This window comes from Aptenodytes patagonicus, chromosome 3 (genome assembly GCF_965638725.1).
Source record: "Aptenodytes patagonicus chromosome 3, bAptPat1.pri.cur, whole genome shotgun sequence".
Lineage (NCBI taxonomy): Eukaryota > Metazoa > Chordata > Aves > Sphenisciformes > Spheniscidae > Aptenodytes > Aptenodytes patagonicus.
In genome coordinates, this window is record NC_134951.1 from 84,073,277 (window position 1) to 84,091,756 (window position 18,480).

Consider the following 18,480-nt stretch of genomic DNA (forward strand, 5'->3'; position numbering starts at 1 on the left):
GTTTTAGATGCATATAAAAATTAAATTATTAAATAAAAATTAATTATAATTATTGCTGTATTTTCCATATTGTTTTCCATCACACTATTTTGTTTGCTCCTCTGATGGTCCCAAGGCACAGAGCAGATGTTTTCACTGAGCTGTCCTCAATGACTTTTAAATTACTTCATCATTGAAAAATGGCAACAGTGCCAGTCTTTCTTGTAACATTCAATCTCATCATTCCCCATATGTTTATAAAAAGACAACTTCAGGGCCAAATATACACGGCATTGGAACCACCATCTCCAGATATATCAGGTAAACATCAAGAGGGAGATGGAGAAGTAGAGAGACAAAAAAAAAACAGAAAGAGTGAGAGAACACAAGATGGAAATGAGCAGAAAGAAAGAAAGGAAAAAAAGCAAGTCATTTGTGCAATTGAGAAGCATTATAGTTTGGATTTCCCTCAACTATTGATGGCCTGAAACTCAAATATTAATTTAGCTTGATTCTTGAATCTGTTTTGCCTTAGAAATAATGGGGGAGCGCTTTATTAGAAAAAGGAAAAAAGATTCCTCGAATGTCTGACAATGGAGCATTACTGAAAACTTCTGATTCCCCCAACAGAAAACCTATTTAAAAAAAGACAAGTCATTAATCAGTAACAGCTGCTCCCAGCACCTGTTATTTATTCCCGTCATTAACACTTCCTTTAGCATTTCTGACAGAAATGGGTATCTTTTCTATCTATCTGATAGAAAAGTGCTCTTTGGCACATCCCCAGAACTTGGTGGCTACATTTGATCTACAACGTGTGTTTACAGCTTACCCCAGCGTGGTATTGCAGCTTTTCTTTTTCACTTGTAGGTTCTTTCTTTATTCTAAATGTAGATTTAAAAAGCACTGAACAACCCATATCTTTTGCTGAATACTTGTGCGGCCTCTAATCTTCGGTATGCCCTGGTCAATTGGTCATAGGGGCAGGGGCACACAGTGACTGTGGAGTGTGTACAGGTGCCAAAGGATTCCCAACCGCCACGGCGCCCCTACACCTAATTCTCACCGAGGCAAATGGAAACTCAGAGGGCTTACAAGCTGGGATTTCAGTGCTACAGGTGTTGTAATGTTTCTGGGTCAGTTTTGTCTTGTGTCAGAGCCTCCATCTCCCCGCTCAGATCAAGCCCAGCCAGGGTCTCCCACGGAGCTGGCGAGGCGGTTCCTTGCCCGCCTTCCCCTGCCAGCACGGCTCTGTGACTCCCCCAGCTCCATACCGCTGTCCGGAGGAGCAGGGCTACCCGGGAAAAACGAAGCCCTGCCTTACCTCTTCCTGCAACAGCCCCTGGCTGCCTCTTGCCCTTTCCCTTCCCAGTGTAGGAGGCATCCAAACCTCTTCTCGTGTAGCGGAAGAAAACAGAGGAGATCAAATACCAACATGCATGTTGTCATGTGACAGAGGCATCTGTCCTTTATATCCATCACCTGCAGGCTTCCAGCACCAAAGCTTGGTGTGGGAAGTCCTGCTTTCCATGGTCATCCAAAACCCTCCTGTGCACAAGCAGAAGTGAGCTCTGAAATTCCAGCCGGCTCTGGCAATCCTGGTTTGAAAACTTTATGGTAAACACTAATATATAATATAAAATAATATATAATATAAAAGTCGTGTAGATGTGGCGCTTAGGGACATGGTTTAGTGGTGGACTTGGTAGTGTTAGGTTAACAGTTGGACTCGATGATCTTAAGGGTCTTTTCCAACCTAAATGATTCTATGATTCTGTGATTCTATATTTCTGCACATAGTTAAACACATCAGCAGCAGTGAAGAAATGCAAGCATACCTGTAATATTGCTGCCTTTTGTTTCCTTTCCCTTTTTCCAGCACCCTCTTTCTGCTTAATATCTGTCAAATCTGTTTCATGCTTATTAACAGCTTAAACATTGAGATTTGTAGTGGTTTCCTATCACCATTAGATAATGTTTTTCATCTGAAAGCCACCGTTTTCATTTAGCACTGTTGAAGTTGTGGCAACATTTCTGTTAGTCTTGGGGTTTATAACGTTGTTTTAGTAAAAAGCATGTGTGGGGTTGGATTTAGGAGAACATTGTTTCTTTAATACAGATAGATAAAGAAAGCAGTGTATTGTATTTATCAAAAGGAAATGTCAGCAGAACTTTATAGTCTGGTAATTAGATAACGCAGATAAGTCTGCTGAGTTTGTGTGCTCACAACTGCCATTCCAGATAACACTTCCTGAAGTCAATTAGAAGAACTTACACAACATCATACATTTTTCACGGTTCCTTTCTTTAAACTGATACAGAAAGAAAGAAAGAAAATTAAGATACAGGCTATGACAAGCACAATATGTAGTTGTTCCACGTTAGTTTTTTGTTCTGAACAATCCCGCTCGCTTTGAGCGAGAGCGCCGGGCATCTGACTTTTCCAAAGACACCCGCAATCGCAGCGGCAGCAGCTGTGCCAAACCATCACCACTGCGGGGCAATGGAGAATTCCACAGGCCCTTTGATTCAAACCAAGGTAAAACCAGACCGAAGCGAGGGGCTTACATTTTTCAGACAGGTGGCCTTTGTAAACACCCGCGTTTGCATATATGGAAAACCTTGTAAAGGAAAATCTCTTAGTGCCTTGAAAAGGAAAGCACACAAGTAATAGCCAAATTATCTTGGATGCGGAACTTGGATCCAAGTGTTGGAGGCCTGATTCTCCTCCCTACAATTTTTATTTTAAATGTAGGTGAGGTATTTTGACTCTATGCCTATTGAAAATGTTCTGAAGAGGCTTAATTTATTTATATTAATGGTAAAGTATTAGCCTTTTATGCTAGGAGTTCATACCTCATAATGCTTTGTACCTCATGTAATTAGTTGTTCTTGAGGATACCAGTTTTTCCTTCTGCAGGTTACCATTAAAAGTATTTTCTGACATATGGCCACATCCTGCAGTTTGCTTGTGTTAAACACAACCTTCCTCAGGCCATTACAGTGCTACTTAGGGCCAGAAAATGGGATGGGAGGGAGAACTTATCTTTAAAGACGTTCATATTCTAAAGCAAAATCAAAAGTAAAATATACAACTTTTTAATGAGATAAAATTCCCGGATCAATCTTATTTTGGGAAAGGAAAAAAAAAAAAAAAGAAGAAGAAAGGAAGTTTTCAGCTAATTTGCTGCCTGCCGGGAAGCACTTACTTGTCATTTTGCTATCTTGCTTCACGAAGAAAGTGAAACTCATAAGAGCTTTTCAAGAGGGTATTTCAGTTTACCATAGCTGAAAAACAGTTTCCCCACTGAAAATCTCCTTTGTAAAAATATTGACTTTGAAGTGTTGTGGAAAAACATAATTTTCTGCTAGGTAAAAATTCTGATTAGAAATGATCATCAACTGCCTCCAGCATGAACATCCTGGCAGTGGTGGGAGCTGGGTGCAGAAATGGCTCTGCAGCACGTGTCCTCCTTGCACTACGGGCTGGTCAGAGTTGTCCATCTATCTGCTTTGTCCTTTCCCACAGAAAGTGCTGTCCTCACAAAGTTCCAGTTTCATGTTATGAAAGAGAACACAGGACACCCCCGTCCTGATCCTTTCTCCTGCTCAGCCTTCAGCACACTGGGAAATTACCCCGTGGAGATACACACACTGACTAGCAGTCCTGAGCCCACGCAGCTGTAAGCACTTGAGCCTTGTCCAAACAGCCATGTATTTTCTGAATTATACCTGCGTCTTTATAGCTGCACAGCCATGCTCTAGAGAACACAGTGGTATAAAGTTGCTTTTACTAGCGTGGTTTAGATAAATAAAACAAGGGAAGGGAAGGTCTCTGCACTGATGTACGTGACCTTTCTTTCAACGTAGCTGCATCCACACTGGCCGTTCAGCTGGTATAGTTTTATACCATTAAAAAAATCACCCTGGTCATATATAACCCATGCATAGACCAGGCTTTAAAGTAAGCAATGCCAGTTCATATGGTTGCCCCTAGCAGGTGACATGAGTCTGCACTAACCCTCACAGTTACCCCCACAGCTGACACACAGTGTTCCTCATCTATGCCAAGGAGTAAGGCATTCCTGAACACGGCACTGACTAAGATGCTCTGGATACACCTGTGCTGAGAAATTAAGCGGCTCATGGTCTCTGGAGTGCAATCATCTGTATCGTTGCATTCCTACAGCCGTCCCTGCCATGTTTTTTCCCCCATAGTTAGCGGTGTCCCAGGCTGTTCCTAGGCACAAAGCAGGAGCCGTCCCCCACAGGCGGCGTGGATGTAGCAGTCGGTTTGGGAGAGTAAGGCAGTTTAACACTATGGATGCAGACTGATCCATACCAACTGGCTGCAGGGCCAGAGAACAGCCCAGCAGTGTTGAATTTATTGGTGCAGGAGATGAGGCCGCAGCAGCAGAAGAAAAGACCAGGGATGTTTCTTCCTAAGAAAATAAAGCCAAGCTGTGATGAGGATGCTGTGACCTCCAGCCCCATCTCCCCCGCATCCCTGCCCCGCTGACCAGGCAGCAGCCCCTGCACAGCACTGGGTCTGTCGTCTGCCTCTGCCTCACTGCGAGCAGCAGGATCAGCCGTCACGTCTTCACAACAGTAGGCCCCATGTTTCATCTGAAAATCTGCCTCATAGTGCGCATTGGGGCTTTTCCAGCCAGGCTCTTGATTTCTCTGACTTGCATAGTAGGTAGCAGACACGCAGGCAGAAGGCCAGGTCTTAACAGCCAGGTGAAAAAAGTGGCTCCGGAGGAGGGAAGGGAACGGAGAGGGTCCCCATTCATCTGACACAAGTAGATGTCAGGCATCATGAGAGATTGCTGCTCAGGTTGGGATTTGGTCTAGAAGTAGTTCTCAGGTCATTTTCTTTGAAATATATGACTTCAGATGTTAGGCCATTACAATAGGGAGGTTTCCCAGGGTCTGTCAGTGGAGGATTCTCATCTGTATCATTTCTGCAGCTTTCCTCCTTGTCTCTCATAGTCCCGAGCTGAGTTTAATTTGTATCTCTACCTGCAAAATGGTTTTGCTGGAAGAGAGCCCGCTACAGCAGAGAGCCGGCTACAGACCTTGATTGCAGTTGCTGATCTGTGAGAGGAGGCCGCTGGCACTGTGGCCCCCCACATTAACACTGCCTCGTGTGGCATCCTTTCTGGGCTGTGGGCACACAGCTGCATCACGCCCCCCCCGCACACACTGTGCACACACTTATACCACCGCAGCTGCCTCCCTCCCCCCGCCAGTTTGTCTCCTTGCTGCCAGTGCAGGGTTTGCGTATCCTCTCTGAGATGATGGATGTTTCAATTGTGATAGGGGTCTTTATTCCATGCAAGCATCTGAAAGAGCTTTGCAAAAATAGCTCGCCACCTCGCAGACGAGCAATCTGACATGCAGAGATAGGAAATGGCCTTACTCGCCTTGGAGGGTATTTTAACATTCCCCACCACCGCAGTATCCTCTCGCAAGCACAAATTGCCTTCTCCCTGTTAGCACAACCAGGAGGCCCCCATTTTCCTAAGGTCCTGGAAAGATTAAGTGACACAGGTCCAAGGTTGCACAGGAAGTCTGGAGGGAGCACTGGAAATAGAAGGGGGCCCTTCTGAGTCCCTCCGCAGCGCCTTGACCACAAGACCATCCTTCCTCTCCCAAGGTTACACATCAGGTCTGTGGTGGAGCCAGGAATAGTACCCAAGTTTCCTGACACCCAAGCTGTCCTCCTGCACTGTGTACAAAGTAAGCACAAATATCAATTTAAAGCAATTTATAAACCCATGTCTTGCAATTAAACCTAAGACATGCTGTCTGAACCCAAAGCTTCCTACGTTTTGAAAGCTTCCACAAACAGGGCAGCTAATACCTCCCTGCAGCTAACCTCTCCTGCTGTTCTAGTGCCTCTAAGTTCCTGACATGTCCTGTCCATGCCAACCCTGCAAATGCCGCTTGCCACAGAGAATCAGGTTTGCAGGCAGAGGTGTGGGCTGAGGGGTGCCCTCTCCGGCCACCCTGTTGAGACCTGGCACCGAACGAGGCCAAGCCCTCCCTGGCCACTGCAGGGCGGAGGGGAGGAGATGTTGCAGGTTGAGGTGGGGGCATGAAGGGACAGTGCCGTAGCGATGCCCTGAGGAGGGACCCCAGGCCCCCAAGGTCCTGGCACAGTGCACAGGCTAGCACCAGGGGGACGAGCCACCCAGGGGGCAGACCTGGCTAGACTGGCCATGGGCTTTCGTGTCCCCCACTCGCGGGGACACGCGCTGCATTGGTACATGCCGCTTCCCTGGGGAGAGCCGGAGATGTGCTGTGTCAGGAGGGGCACGGTGCCATGTGTCCCTGCAGCTCATTGGAGCCCTTCCATTAATTTTAATGGGCTTTGGATCAGGCCCTGAATTCTCAGCTGTCCTGGCTAAACGGCCTCCCCAGACAGGCTCTCCTCTCGTTTTAGAACGAGGAGGCCTTTCAGAGACCCTGCTGACAGGGAGGTTCCTGCTGCTTTTTGGCAGCAGAGCTCCCGTCCTCGGGCAAGCACTGCCCTGGCAGGGCCAAGGCAGGCGGGCACCTCCACTGCCCCTTGCCCGTGGTGTGCACCACCTGCACACACGGCTCGGTACCTGCATGTGCCGCCCTCTCTCTCTCAAGCAAACACACGCGCGACTTCAACCCCCTGCCCAGATCATCCATTTTTTTCCCCAGAAAGGCCCAGGTAGTAAAGGTGAGGAGCGTGGATCCAGTGCTCCACACTGCACGCCTCAACCTGCTCTGGTCACTGAGAGCCCCTGTATACGCACACACTCAGGTTTGGGGGACTTAGTAATCCTGTACAAGAAATAAATCCTGCATGTGGCAGTAGCCCCAGCCCTGCTCAAGACAGAAATGGAAGAAGCCGAAGAAGCCATTGGGCTCATCTGTGTAGCCATCATTTCAGAAGGTGCTTCAGAAGGACAAGACCGTGCCCTTCTCTTTGCCCACAGTGCGTTTTCCTTCACTCACCAGGCTCAGCACTTCTGGTAATTAGCACACTTGAACAAACTGAGATTTCCAAAGCTGTTTTATTTTTAAGCGAAGTTAGGTAGATGCTGATGCTGTGCCTCTTTACAAGAGCAAGGAGCTATGTGCTTTTCCAGACCTTTACCTGACACCATATCAAAGCAGTACTTGCTGTAGCACTAAAGACCTGCCATTATAGAGGCACTCAGCCATCAATGACCTTCCGTTCGTTACTGCTATTTCTACAGAAGCAGCATTAAAAGGGCCCAGCTGAGACTATGGCATTGACTGTGCAAAGTGCAGTACATCATAAAAGACAAGCCTGCTCCAAAAAGCTTGGGAAGAAGAGGAAACAGAGAGAAATAAAGTGATTTGCCCAAGGCTGAAGAGCAAATCAGCAACAGAGATGGTAATAAAACCTACCAAGGCTCACTTGTTTGTCCAATCTGTGAGATTATGTTGTTCTGAACACCTGCTGACATACACACCGTCATGCCTCATTTAATATATGATGCATTGACTGGTTATTGGCAGGTTGGTATGTTACTGCTCAGATTGAAAATGCTGTTCAGACCATCACTTTCAGGCTGGTTTTTAATACCTCACATCACTCTTCTCATGAAAACTTTCCCTGAAAAGACACTTTGGGATAAATGAAGAGGATGATCCTGTCAGTTCACTTCATGAGAAGTGAGTCAGTAGATCTTGCCTAAGATTTGGCTTAGCGAGAAGACCTTGTAGACGGACAAGCCCCTGCAGTCAGTGTGAGTTTTTCATTGACCTCACACCAAAGTACAGTTCCAGTGGTTCATGTACTTATGTACACTAAAACAAGGGGACCACATATATACTTTACAGTTATAGATCACCAGCTGCGATAATTGCTTGATTATATCTGCTATCCCACTCTTTGTGTTTAGGATAGCATCCCCCTCCCCTGAAGTGAATGGGAACAGAGGATTTTCATTGGCTCCCCGAAGCTGCGAGAGGTGGCCCACGATGATTCAGGTGCAGCTTCAATGGAGCAAAAAGGAAATTATTTCCTAGATTTCCTTTTTTTCCTGAAGTGGAAGAACACTTTGCCTGTTTCTGAAGGGCCTCTGCTAATTAACGCGCAGCACAACCTGAAGTAGAGCTAGTTAGGGCAAACTAAATTGGGGAAATTGCCTGAGAATTTGGGGCCAAGCCAGGGGATGGGATCACGCCCTGCCCCAATATGAAGGCAGCAGGCACCAGGGGCAGAGTGGAAACCAAAGATGCAACTAATACTTCAGACAGATATCATAGCCAGGAGAGTTGTGGCCACCAGTCAACTCAGCATCACCCTTTCCTGGAGAGGGAATTGCCACCCCCCGGCAGGTGTGACTGGGGGAGTTCACATCCCATGGGTGCACATCAAGGACCTGAGCTGGGGGCCCTCACCGGCGTGCCCTGGGTGTCCCAAACTCCCCTGGACTCCAGGCAAGTGTTTGAGGTTACGAGAAATTAAGAGCTGAGTCATGACGAGCCCCACATCTGGATTGCGACGAGTGCACTTGCATTGCTTTTCCTCGGGAAGTGATGCTCTATGTGTTTATATATACACAGCCCAACATGACTGAGCAAACGTTACTCAACGTTTTGACAGACATTCGCCTTTGGGGTAAGAATGAGCACAACCCTGGGGTCAACAGTTCAGAAGGTTAGGAGGGGAAAGAGAACTACACAGAACAAGTTGTTTCCCAGTCTTTGTGATCGGTCTCGGTCTTACCCCATCTACCCATGAGACCACAGAAGCCTGTCAGATGCCCAGTTGCAAGGTTCAGTCAGTTCGTCATCGGTTATGGAATAAACATAGCACTCTGTTTATCATTAATAATATTTATTTTGGAAAAATATTTTAAAAATGAATTTCTTCATTAACAAAACAGTAAAAAAAACCTCAAATAACATTTGCACAATATTCCATAAATACATTTATATACAAAAAAATATAGTCACATAGACCCGAAGTGCCTTTGTACATATTTACCAAAAAATTTAAATTATAAAAAAATGAACATCACAAAATACTCAAGCTTTACAATTATCATGAAAATATTTTTACAGATTCAAAAAAATAACACACTTTTTCTCACCTAGTAAAAACACATTTTAGTATCAAAAAAAGACAATAAAGGCAGTGTTTGTGTCTCTAATTCAAGAAAAGACTGGCTCATAAGAATCCAAAATATACACTTCAGGCAGTGCATGCTTCTTATGTAGTAATTAAGTCCATTCATTTAAATATATATAGAAAAGCAACTGACCATAGTGCAATGATAAAATTCATAAAAGGCAGTGCAACAGTAATCCTTGAACACAGACCCTTGCCTGGTGTCCATCTTGTTTCTTTATTTTGCAGTCACTTTGCTAACTTCAGTAGAGAACCAGCTCAAGCCTGAATTTAGTTTCTCAGCAGCAGTCAGTGAAGGAATCTATCTCCCATTCCTCTTTCAGCAGCATTCATCGGGGCACGTCTCCTCTGAAATTGTTCTGAACAACCACCTTGCCATATCGCCTCTAGTTTACACCTGGTGAGAGAAAACATGAGCAGAGATCAGGAGAGGTTAATGCAAAGTAAGAAGAGGGCTGTAAGGCTGCAGAAGGTCGGGACTCTGTCTTTGCGCTGGGCAAGAATGGACTCTGCATGAAGCACACTAAGGGGTAGGTCAGCAGACCACAACCACACTGTTATTGTACCCTTGTCTGCAAAAGTTGTCGTACCCATAACATCCCCAGCAGCAAGTCACTGAGCTTGTCTTTACAACATCCACAGCACGACAAACTCGAGCTGGCTGGATTTTATCAGGTACGAATCGTTGTGGCACCATGGAAAAGAGTTTAGCTGCCCTGACGTGTGTTAGATGAGGGTTGCGCACAGAGAATTTTCTCTGCTGTTCCAACTGCCAGGCAGTATACTAACCTCAGTTGCTATGATGCACTCATCTTTCTCTTCTGATATGACATACACCGACTGGTACTTTGTGTCCTTTGAAGTGGAATATACTGAATCTGGTCGTTTTCTTTCAGAAGTATCACTATTGAAGACAAAAAGAGACAACACAGGTCAGATGGCTGTCGCTTAACGCTACCTATGAGACACACACCCCCCCTTCAGAGTCAAGCTGCCCCCCGCGCTCAGATGTGAGAGATACCTCTTTAGTTGTACTGCACTTTTCTCCTCTGCCTCTGAATCATACGTTTCACACTTGGCTTCACATTTGTTGTGCTCCTCTTTAACAGAGTCCTCGTTCTTGAGTTCATGCACCAAATTGTAATCCACTGATGGGTATCTGACTTTGTAGCCATTTTTATCGGAGTTATCGCTGTGAAAGTCTACTTTCTTATTCGTGTTTTTAATCTGAGTGGCACCAATGACACTTATGGAAATGTCCTTCTCGCGCTGGCAGTTCGCCAGGTTGTTCATGGTCTCAGTCTCACTCCTGCAGGCATCAGGCTGGTGGTGCCTCTTCTGCACCCTGAGCCTGACGCAGACGACCACAGCAGCGCACCCCAGCAACAGCATGAGGACCAGAATAATCCCGGCGCAGACGGCGATCCAGGGGAACTGGGCGTTCTGGCCTTCCGTGTACTTCTCGGTGAAGTCAACGATGACCGGCCCCTGAGGCGGCTCGGGGAGCAAAAATTGGCAGTTGAGCCCGCCGTACCCCCGGGCGCACTCACAGACATAGCGGTTGTTTCTTTCGTGGCAGGTGGCCCCGTTGTGGCAGGGGTTGTGTTCACATCTGCTCACCGGGGTGCTGCAGTTCTTCCCGTTGTATCCCGGGGGGCAGGTGCAGGAATAGTCATTGATGCCATCCTGGCAGGTCCCTCCATTGACGCAGGGAAAGGAGGCGCAGTCGTCCACGTTATCATCACAGTGTCTCCCAGTGAAGCCAGCCTGGCACTGGCATATGTAGGAGTTCCCCAGATCGACGCACTGGGCTCCTGCAAGACATCAGGGGGGATGAGCGCTGAGTGGTGGGCAGACAGACCCGACAGCCTCCCACCTGCTGCTCTCGGGGCAACCGTCACAACCGGCAGCTGAGGAAAGCTTGCTTTTTGAGAGGTCAGCTCAACCTTTGCCAAGCCTGGTCCACCATAAAAAGTATGGGGTTTTTTTAAGGACAATATTTGTTAATCAGATCTATATTTCATTCTCCTTCCTATTCCCTTTTTAACATTTCACTCAGCTTGGACAACAAAGCTAGTCCAGATCAGGTTAACACCACAATCTCGTGTTACAGAGTTTGAGTGGCAGTGAATGAGGAGGACTGCAGTAAAGAAAGTCTTCACTAGTTTAATAAAAACAGGAAGATTACTGTTACCAGATTACAAGTATTAATATTTAGCACTTGTATGGCATTTTGCATTCACAGACCTCAAAGAGTCTTTGCAAAACTTTTGCAAGTATAATCCTCCATATTTTTATGCATGAAGCTTCAGGCCAAGTTACCTGGCCACAGTCGCCCCTTGAGAAAATGTGATCTGCAGCAGTGGCCCAAACCACACCCTTACTTTCTAAGCACAGTTCCTCCACCAAGTCAACTATTGACATGACATGGACCATGATTGATCAGTGGGCCTTGTTATGAACTCTGGACCAGAAGCCAAGTAACTGGATGGTCTCCTTTTAGAAGGTCACTGTAGCATGTTTGGCCTTACCATTAGCACAAGGGCTGGAACTGCAGTAATCGATTTTCTTTTCACAGTTGAACCCAGAATAACCCAGTGGGCAGCGGCAGTTGTATCCCCCATCGGGGTTGTCGGTGCATCGCCCACCATTGAAGCATGGTCCGTCAGCACAAGTCATTGCGCTCAGCTCACAGTTTTTACCGTAGAAGCCCGGGGGGCAGGTACAGGAATAGCTGTTCTCGAGATCCTGGGGGGAAGAAATGAGAAACGGTCAAAATATTTATCTGAAGTTGCTTTGAAATCCAAACAGGGATTTTGAAAATCAGTAAAACTGACATTAACTCCTCCCTTGGGGTTTCAGATGGCACAAGCAACTCAAACTTACAGTGCAGCTTCCACCATTCTTGCAAGGGTTGGCATCACATTCATTGATTTCAATCTCACAGTTGGAGCCTGTGTATCCAGGTCGGCAAGAACAAGTGTAGCTCCCCTGACCAGTGTTGGTGCATGTGGCACCATTCTTGCAGGGCTTGTGGTGGGTGCAGTAGTTCAGGTCTGTAAAAGATTTTTTTTTTTTTTTAAGAAGAGGGCAGTCAAGATACTTGCTACTTTGCAAGGCTAGCACAGGGTGGGTGAGCTGGAAATAGCCGCTTGCTTTCTGCGTTTTAAAACAGACACTCAGGCAAGGACTGAGAACTCACCCTGGTTGCAGAAAAGGCCACCCCAGCCTTCCTGGCAGTTGCACTGCCACGGCTGCTGACAGGTACCATGAAGGCAGCCTGGGTATCGGATGCACTCATCACAATATCGCCCCTGCCAACCCACTCTGCATCTGAAAAAAAAAAACCAACAACAAAGTCTCGTCAGATTTAGACTTCTCGCAGTTGGAAACCCTACCGCAAACTCTGCAAACACACTGATGCCAGGGATCAAGTTTCCTAAAAGCTCTCAGTGGTCCTTCATGTGAGAAAGTCACCAAATCCAACCGTAGCATCAGCTTTCATCAGCCCCAGCTATTCCTTCCACTTCCTTAGACAGAGCCATGGTAGTTAATTTGTTTAGTCTGATAAGAAACAGCTAAACCTTACACACAGCACTGTAAACTCGTTAGGTTAATATCAATGGCACTGATGTTTGACTTGTAGATTAATACTTTGATCTGGCATCACCTGGATTCCTCAAATTACCATCTAATATGAAGAAAGGCATTTAAACCGATGCTTCAAATGACCAATGGCTTACTTAACACCAGAGCATCAACTTTAAAGACAAAGGGGAGCAGGAGGGGAGTGGAAAACTTACTTGCATTCCCCAGGTTTGTCGCAAAAGCCGTGTTGCTCATCGCATCCAGGCAAACAAATCGCTGTAAACAAACCAAGCAGGGAGAGACATCAGCACTGGGGCCGAACGCCTCCCTTTTACAAGTCCGATCCCGAGAGCACCTTGCGGGTGGGGAGCAAGCCCCTTTTACTAGGTCGGGGCAGTTAAGCGCAGCTGAGTTAATCTCTGGAGTCTGCAGAAGTATTGATCTCACCCGGTAACTGGGCACTTTACTTATCGCCGGGGATGAGCATTCTTCTTAATACAGTTGCACACAGACAAAAGAGGGCTCACAATTGCTCCCTTCCCCACAGCCCCTCACCCCCCTTCCCTTCCCAGTGAGGGTCAGAAGTCCTTTTTTCCAATTCTATGCACACAGCTCCACCTCTTAATATCCCCCGAAAGTGTGTGTGCAGATAAGAGTGGACAGCTGGTGTGCAGGGTGCCAGTGCAAGACAGCTGCTCTATTGTCTATTCTCTCCCAGCAGCTGCCCCACTGCAACAATACCCCGGCCCCGGAGCCAATGGGGCCGGCGGCCGGCGGCCGGGCAGCCTATCCCTGCCCACAGCTAATCTATGGCACGCGCGTGATTTCGCTGCAAAAAAACTTTTTTTTTTCTTATTCAAATAAATAAGTCTAAAGTTCTTCCTCCCTCCTTCCCCCCCTCCGCCCCGCTCTGAAAAGGGGCGGGCGGGTGGGTGCAGCCCTGGTAAAAGAGGTAAGCAGGCCAGCGGGAGGGAGGATGAGGGAAGGGAAAAAAAGGGACTTCTGCTCATTACTTCGCCTGGTTATGGAACTCATTAAGCAGGCACTGCAAAGTTTTAATTCAACAAAGCCAGCCGGAGACAATGGCATGCGAGGGGAAGGGGGGGGGGGGAGAAAAAGAAAGAAAGAATCGGCGCTGATAATCAGATCGCCTCCAAGTTGGAAAGAATGGAGCTGGGGGCAAGGCGACGGGATGCAATCTGCGACTGGCAGCTCCACTCACTAACGGCAAAACATTCCTTTTGCATGCACACATAAATGCATCTCCCCTGCCTAGTAGGTTTGCATTGCTGTTATAACCTGTTTTTTTCTGAGAGGGAAAGCAGAGCAAAGAGCATATGTAACGAGTCAAGAAAGACAGACAGCCTTCTACTTTGCTATGGGAAGAGCAGTGATGTACAGGCATCCGAAAGTGCTGACAGCCCCAGAAGAGCTCATTATCAAAATGCTTCCTTTTCCCCCACCCCTTGAGACAACTGGGCTAGGCACTTTTGATCATGGGAAAGGTTGTAGTTCCTATTTAAAACACTATCAAAGGAAATGCGAGCCCCTCTGCCTGCTGTTTATTGTGCAACATTGTACCATGAACTGCTGAAAGCATCCTAGCAGTCACTGAGAGTGTGAATAATCAGTCTGGTCTCAGTCGATAGCAGCTCAGCTGAGACCACAGTGTAGGTGGGCCTTAAGAAAAAGAAAAACGCAACAAGAAGAAAACCGAGAGGCTGCTTTTACAGCGTCTAACTGTTTTCTCCCTGCCTGCCTGGCCCTTTGATGACTGGAGAGGAGCACTCGCCCAGCACGTCATCTGCCAGCATACTTCAGATCCATGTATACACACAAACAGAGAATGCCATCACATCCTGCAGCAGGAGCTCTGTGTGCGTGTTTGGGTGTACACCGCTATGTATCTACAAAGGGCCGTAATCTTGTACAAAGCTGCAGGTATCTGACATCCCTGACTATCCTCTCAGTGATCTGCTTACTGTCCCAGCTTTTCCTGCTGTATCAACACACCACATTCCTCAACAACTTCAAGCTCAGGCGTACTTTAAAACTCGTCCCTCACTACTATATTAGTAGTAAAGATCATGGCAATGGCACAGAAGAGAGATGGGGAAGAAGTTGAATGTTCTTGTGGCTCCAGGTGCAACAACCTCTGTTAGTGGCAGTTTATGAGTACCCCAAATGAGAAATGTACGGTCTAGAGGCCACAGAGAATATCTTGGACCTCCCAATACTTTTCTCAATACAAGGTGGCAAGACATCGGACCGTAACAAGCCTACCAGTAGGCCTGCCGCATGGATGTTGCCAAGGCCTAGCTCCCTCTCCTGAAACCATGTACCCTGTAGATGATGATATCAATGTACCATGGTTGAAGGGGTGGCTAGGTATAAAAAGTAGTCCTGATATATTGTCATCAGTCCTCAAGCAACTGCTGAACGTTTTGCTGCCAGATTTGATGTCTACAGCAAATGAGCAAGAGTGTAATGTTGGCACTGACATTTTATTAGCTTGAGAAGGGGCTGTCTGCGTTAACTTTCTGTGGCAATGCTGAGGACCTCCCGTCCCCTGCACCAGTAAAGCCTGTACACAGCACCAGACCTCCACCCACTGTAGCTTGGTTCCCCCTCTCCCGTGGGGCCTGATGTCAGAGAAACGCCCCCCCAAGGGCTCAGGGGACACTGCTGCAACCGGCGCCCAGGGAGACAACAAGGTGGACACTCACGCTCAGTACAGTACTGCCCTTTCCAGCCCGGGTTGCAGACTTTCTCGCCACGCTCTCCACAAGTGAAGTGACCAAAGGCATCATCCCGGGGGCGGCAGAAGACAGAGCAGCCTTCTCCATAGTAGTGCTCGTCGCACACGAAGCGATAGGAGTACTTGAGGTCAGTGCGGCCACTGCTGTGCAGGTCCTGAGACCACTCTTCACCCACTGCCAAGTGCCTCTGGGTGGCCAGGCGGCTGATGAGGCGCTCAGGGTTTTCTGTGTGAAAGTGGAGAGGAAAGGTGTGATTAAGGAGCTTGAAGCAGGCAGGGGCATAGGAAGATGCTCAGCTGGGGGTCTCTGGTGGGAGGGGAACCGCAGAACCAGGATGATAGGGCTGCATGCCAACAGGTTGGCCTCTCTTCCCGTGGTCTCCTGAAGAGGAGCAGGGATGGGATGGGGGGAATGCACTGCACACTGCAGAGAGAGGGGCCCAGTGGGGCCGCAGGACTGGGATTATTCCAGGGAAGAGTCTGTTTCGGGACAGTTACCTGTGGTGAGGTCGTCAGGAGAGTCTGTATGCAGAGCCTCAATGATGAGCGAGAAGGTGCCCTAGGGAAAGAAGGAGCAGAGACAACCCACCAGGAGAGCGTGAGAGCAGGCAGGGCCAGGGGGCAGCACCCCCAGCCCCCCAGGAGTTATCAGTCCCCCCCAGACACCCCTGGGGGATCGGTGGCCCCTTGGAAAGGTGCTCGCCCAGCTGGGGTGGCCCGGGTGTGTGGGATGGGATGGGATGGGATGGGATGGGATGGGATGGGATGGGATGGGATGGGACGGGACGGGACGGAATGTGGGCCGCCCCCCCCACTTACGGGCCAGGTGAAGCCGAAGGGGAAGCGGATGGGGTTGCTGAAGGCGGGGTCGGCGCCGCCCGCGCCGTCGGGGACGCTGAAGGAGTTGGCGCCGAGGACGGGGGTGATGGCGCTGCCGTAGGTGCAGGGCGGCTCGGGGGAGACGCTGGCCTGGTAGTGCTTGAGGCAGACGCGGAAGAAGGTCTTGCAGTCGCACTGCTGCAGCCCGCCGCCGCCGGGGCCGCCCCCGCGGCAGCAGTTGCGGTTGCTGAGCAGCCCCTTCTTATTGACAAACTCCTGCAGCTTCAGCTCGAAGACCCCGGAGCAGCCGACCTGCGGGGCGGGGACAGCGGCCGTCAGCCCGCCGAGCAGCCCGCTCCCCTGGCCCGACCCCAGCCCCGCCGGGCATCAGCGGGACTGACGGCCCCCTCCCCGACCCCTCTCCCCGCTTCTCCCGGCTGCAACAGGCAGCAACAGCCCTCGGCACCCCCGCGGGACCCCCCGGTGCAGGGACCGCCGCAGGTATTTCTGCCCCCCACCCCGCGGGCACTTACCTGGCAGCGGCTCAGCAGCACCGAGAGGAGGGCGAGCGTCAGCAGGAACCGACCTCCCATTTTGGAGGGGCAGCTCTGGTGCCCTCGCTTTCCTCCCCCTTGTCTTCTCGTCAGAGGGGAAAGGGGAAAGTGTCTCTCGGGGGAAGGGAAAAACACAGCGGCCAAAGCCGCTCGCCCCAGCAGAGCTGGAAGAGTTAGTGTCACGGTCTCCTTTCAGGAGTGTCTCTGACTTTTTTTCCCCCTCTGTCGACACCTCTAGGTGTAGCCTGTCGGCGACTGACAGCTCTTTCGGATGGCAAAGGAAAAGGAAAGGAAAAAAAAGGAGGAAAAAAAAAGGTTAAGATTAATCTGCTAAACTCTCTTTCTTTCCCAATCCACGGTGCTCCTCCTTTTCTCCAGGAAGAAAAAATGGAAATAAAAATAAGAAAAATAAAAGCAACTTAATTCCCAACAGAGGCAGAGAAAAGGCTTCCCAAGGAAGATTAAAAATCGGCGATCTGGAAATCCCTGCAGAGGCAGCGGCGGACGCGGCGATAATTCCCGGTGCGGTGAGATGCGGGAGCGGCTCTGCGCGGCTCTGCGCGGCTGCGCTCGCCCTGCGCACGGCGGGGCTGGTGGGTGTCAAACGGCAGCGGCGGCGGGCAGGTCACGTCGGAGCCTTGATCCCCTTCTTTCCTTTTTTTTTTTTTTTTTTTTTTTTTTTTTTCTGCAAAAGAAGCGAAGCTCTCTTTCCTTGTTGTGGGCTTACTTTTGTTTTCAGAGGAATCCCAGCCAACAAAAATAAGCTCGTGTCTCAATAGCGGCGCACTGAGCGTGTCCGGGTGTGCTCCTACGGGGGAGGGGGGTGCCTGCTCTGCGCCGCGGCTCGGCTCGGCTCGGCTCGGCTCGGCGGCTCTCTCCGAGGGTGAAGCGCTAAGGATCTGCCTCTCCTTGGGCGCCTGCCTCCCTTATATCCCGCCGGTCGCCTGCATGCCTAATGAGATGCAAATGAGCAGCCCCCCAATCTGGCTAGAGCTGTCACAAAGGAGCCACTTTTCCAAACCCTCCTCTCAATGGATCGCCAAATGGTCAGTGAGCTGTAAAATGTGCAACCCTCCTCCCCCTCCCCTCCGCGCTCACAAAACGTGCTCATTTACATTCCTGCAAATTTGGTAACCGCAAGAATCCCCCTTCTGCTCCGGGGAGAGGGTAACACCCCCTCTGCACCGGAGAGAGGCAGCGCAACACGCTCCGGCGAGAAAACAACCCCGGGGACGGCGGGCTGTAATTACCTCTTGAAACGTGCAAAGCAACCGCCGTGCCCCCAAAAAGTAACTCGGCGATCACGACCGCTTCCAAGGGGCATCTTCGGCTTTAAAGGGACGAGGGAGGTGGGAGCCAGCGAGCCACAACAAGGGGAATCTGATCCCTTGAAATTCACACCGCATTTCCCCTGGCGTAACCGGGATAATTGGGGAGGGGGGGAATGAATTTGCGCGAGCCGAGCCGGGGCTCGCCCTTCCCTTGGCTCCGCTCGCAGCGCTCATCCCGCCGGCGGAGGGAAGGGGGGTCCCCGGGGGTCCCGGCGGCGGGGGAGGGCGCGGGCGGGTTCGCGGAGGGGACCCGTCTGCGGGGCTCCGCGGGTCCCGTCCCCGCCACCACCGCTGCCGGAGAGAGCC

General features: G+C 49.4%; 1 protein-coding gene across 1 annotated transcript; it reads right to left on the minus strand.

Annotated features, from left to right (window-relative positions):
* Positions 1 to 9,131: 9,131 nt before the first annotated feature.
* Positions 9,132 to 17,390, minus strand: DLL1 (delta like canonical Notch ligand 1). Its single transcript, XM_076335538.1, has 11 exons — positions 16,823 to 17,390; positions 16,290 to 16,601; positions 15,969 to 16,029; positions 15,439 to 15,696; positions 12,928 to 12,988; positions 12,327 to 12,457; positions 12,011 to 12,180; positions 11,656 to 11,872; positions 10,146 to 10,938; positions 9,914 to 10,028; positions 9,132 to 9,521 (listed from the first exon to the last, which is right to left on the minus strand). The coding sequence occupies exons 1-11, from the start codon at positions 16,880 to 16,882 to the stop codon at positions 9,516 to 9,518; spliced, it is 2,184 nt and encodes a 727-aa protein (XP_076191653.1). The 5' UTR covers positions 16,883 to 17,390; the 3' UTR covers positions 9,132 to 9,515.
* Positions 17,391 to 18,480: the final 1,090 nt, after the last annotated feature.

What these genes read in the sequence shown, in the direction of transcription:
- DLL1 (XM_076335538.1), bottom strand. Translation starts at nt 16,882, where the DNA reads ATGGGAGGTCGGTTCCTGCTGACGCTCGCCCTCCTCTCGGTGCTGCTG. An exon ending in TCCTGACGACCTCACCACAG is followed by an intron (nt 15,697 to 15,968) that starts GTAACTGTCCCG and finishes ACTTTCACACAG; the next exon opens with AAAACCCTGAGCGCCTCATC. An exon ending in TTCCAGCCCTTGTGCTAATG is followed by an intron (nt 10,939 to 11,655) that starts GTAAGGCCAAAC and finishes GATGTCTTGCAG; the next exon opens with GAGCCCAGTGCGTCGATCTG.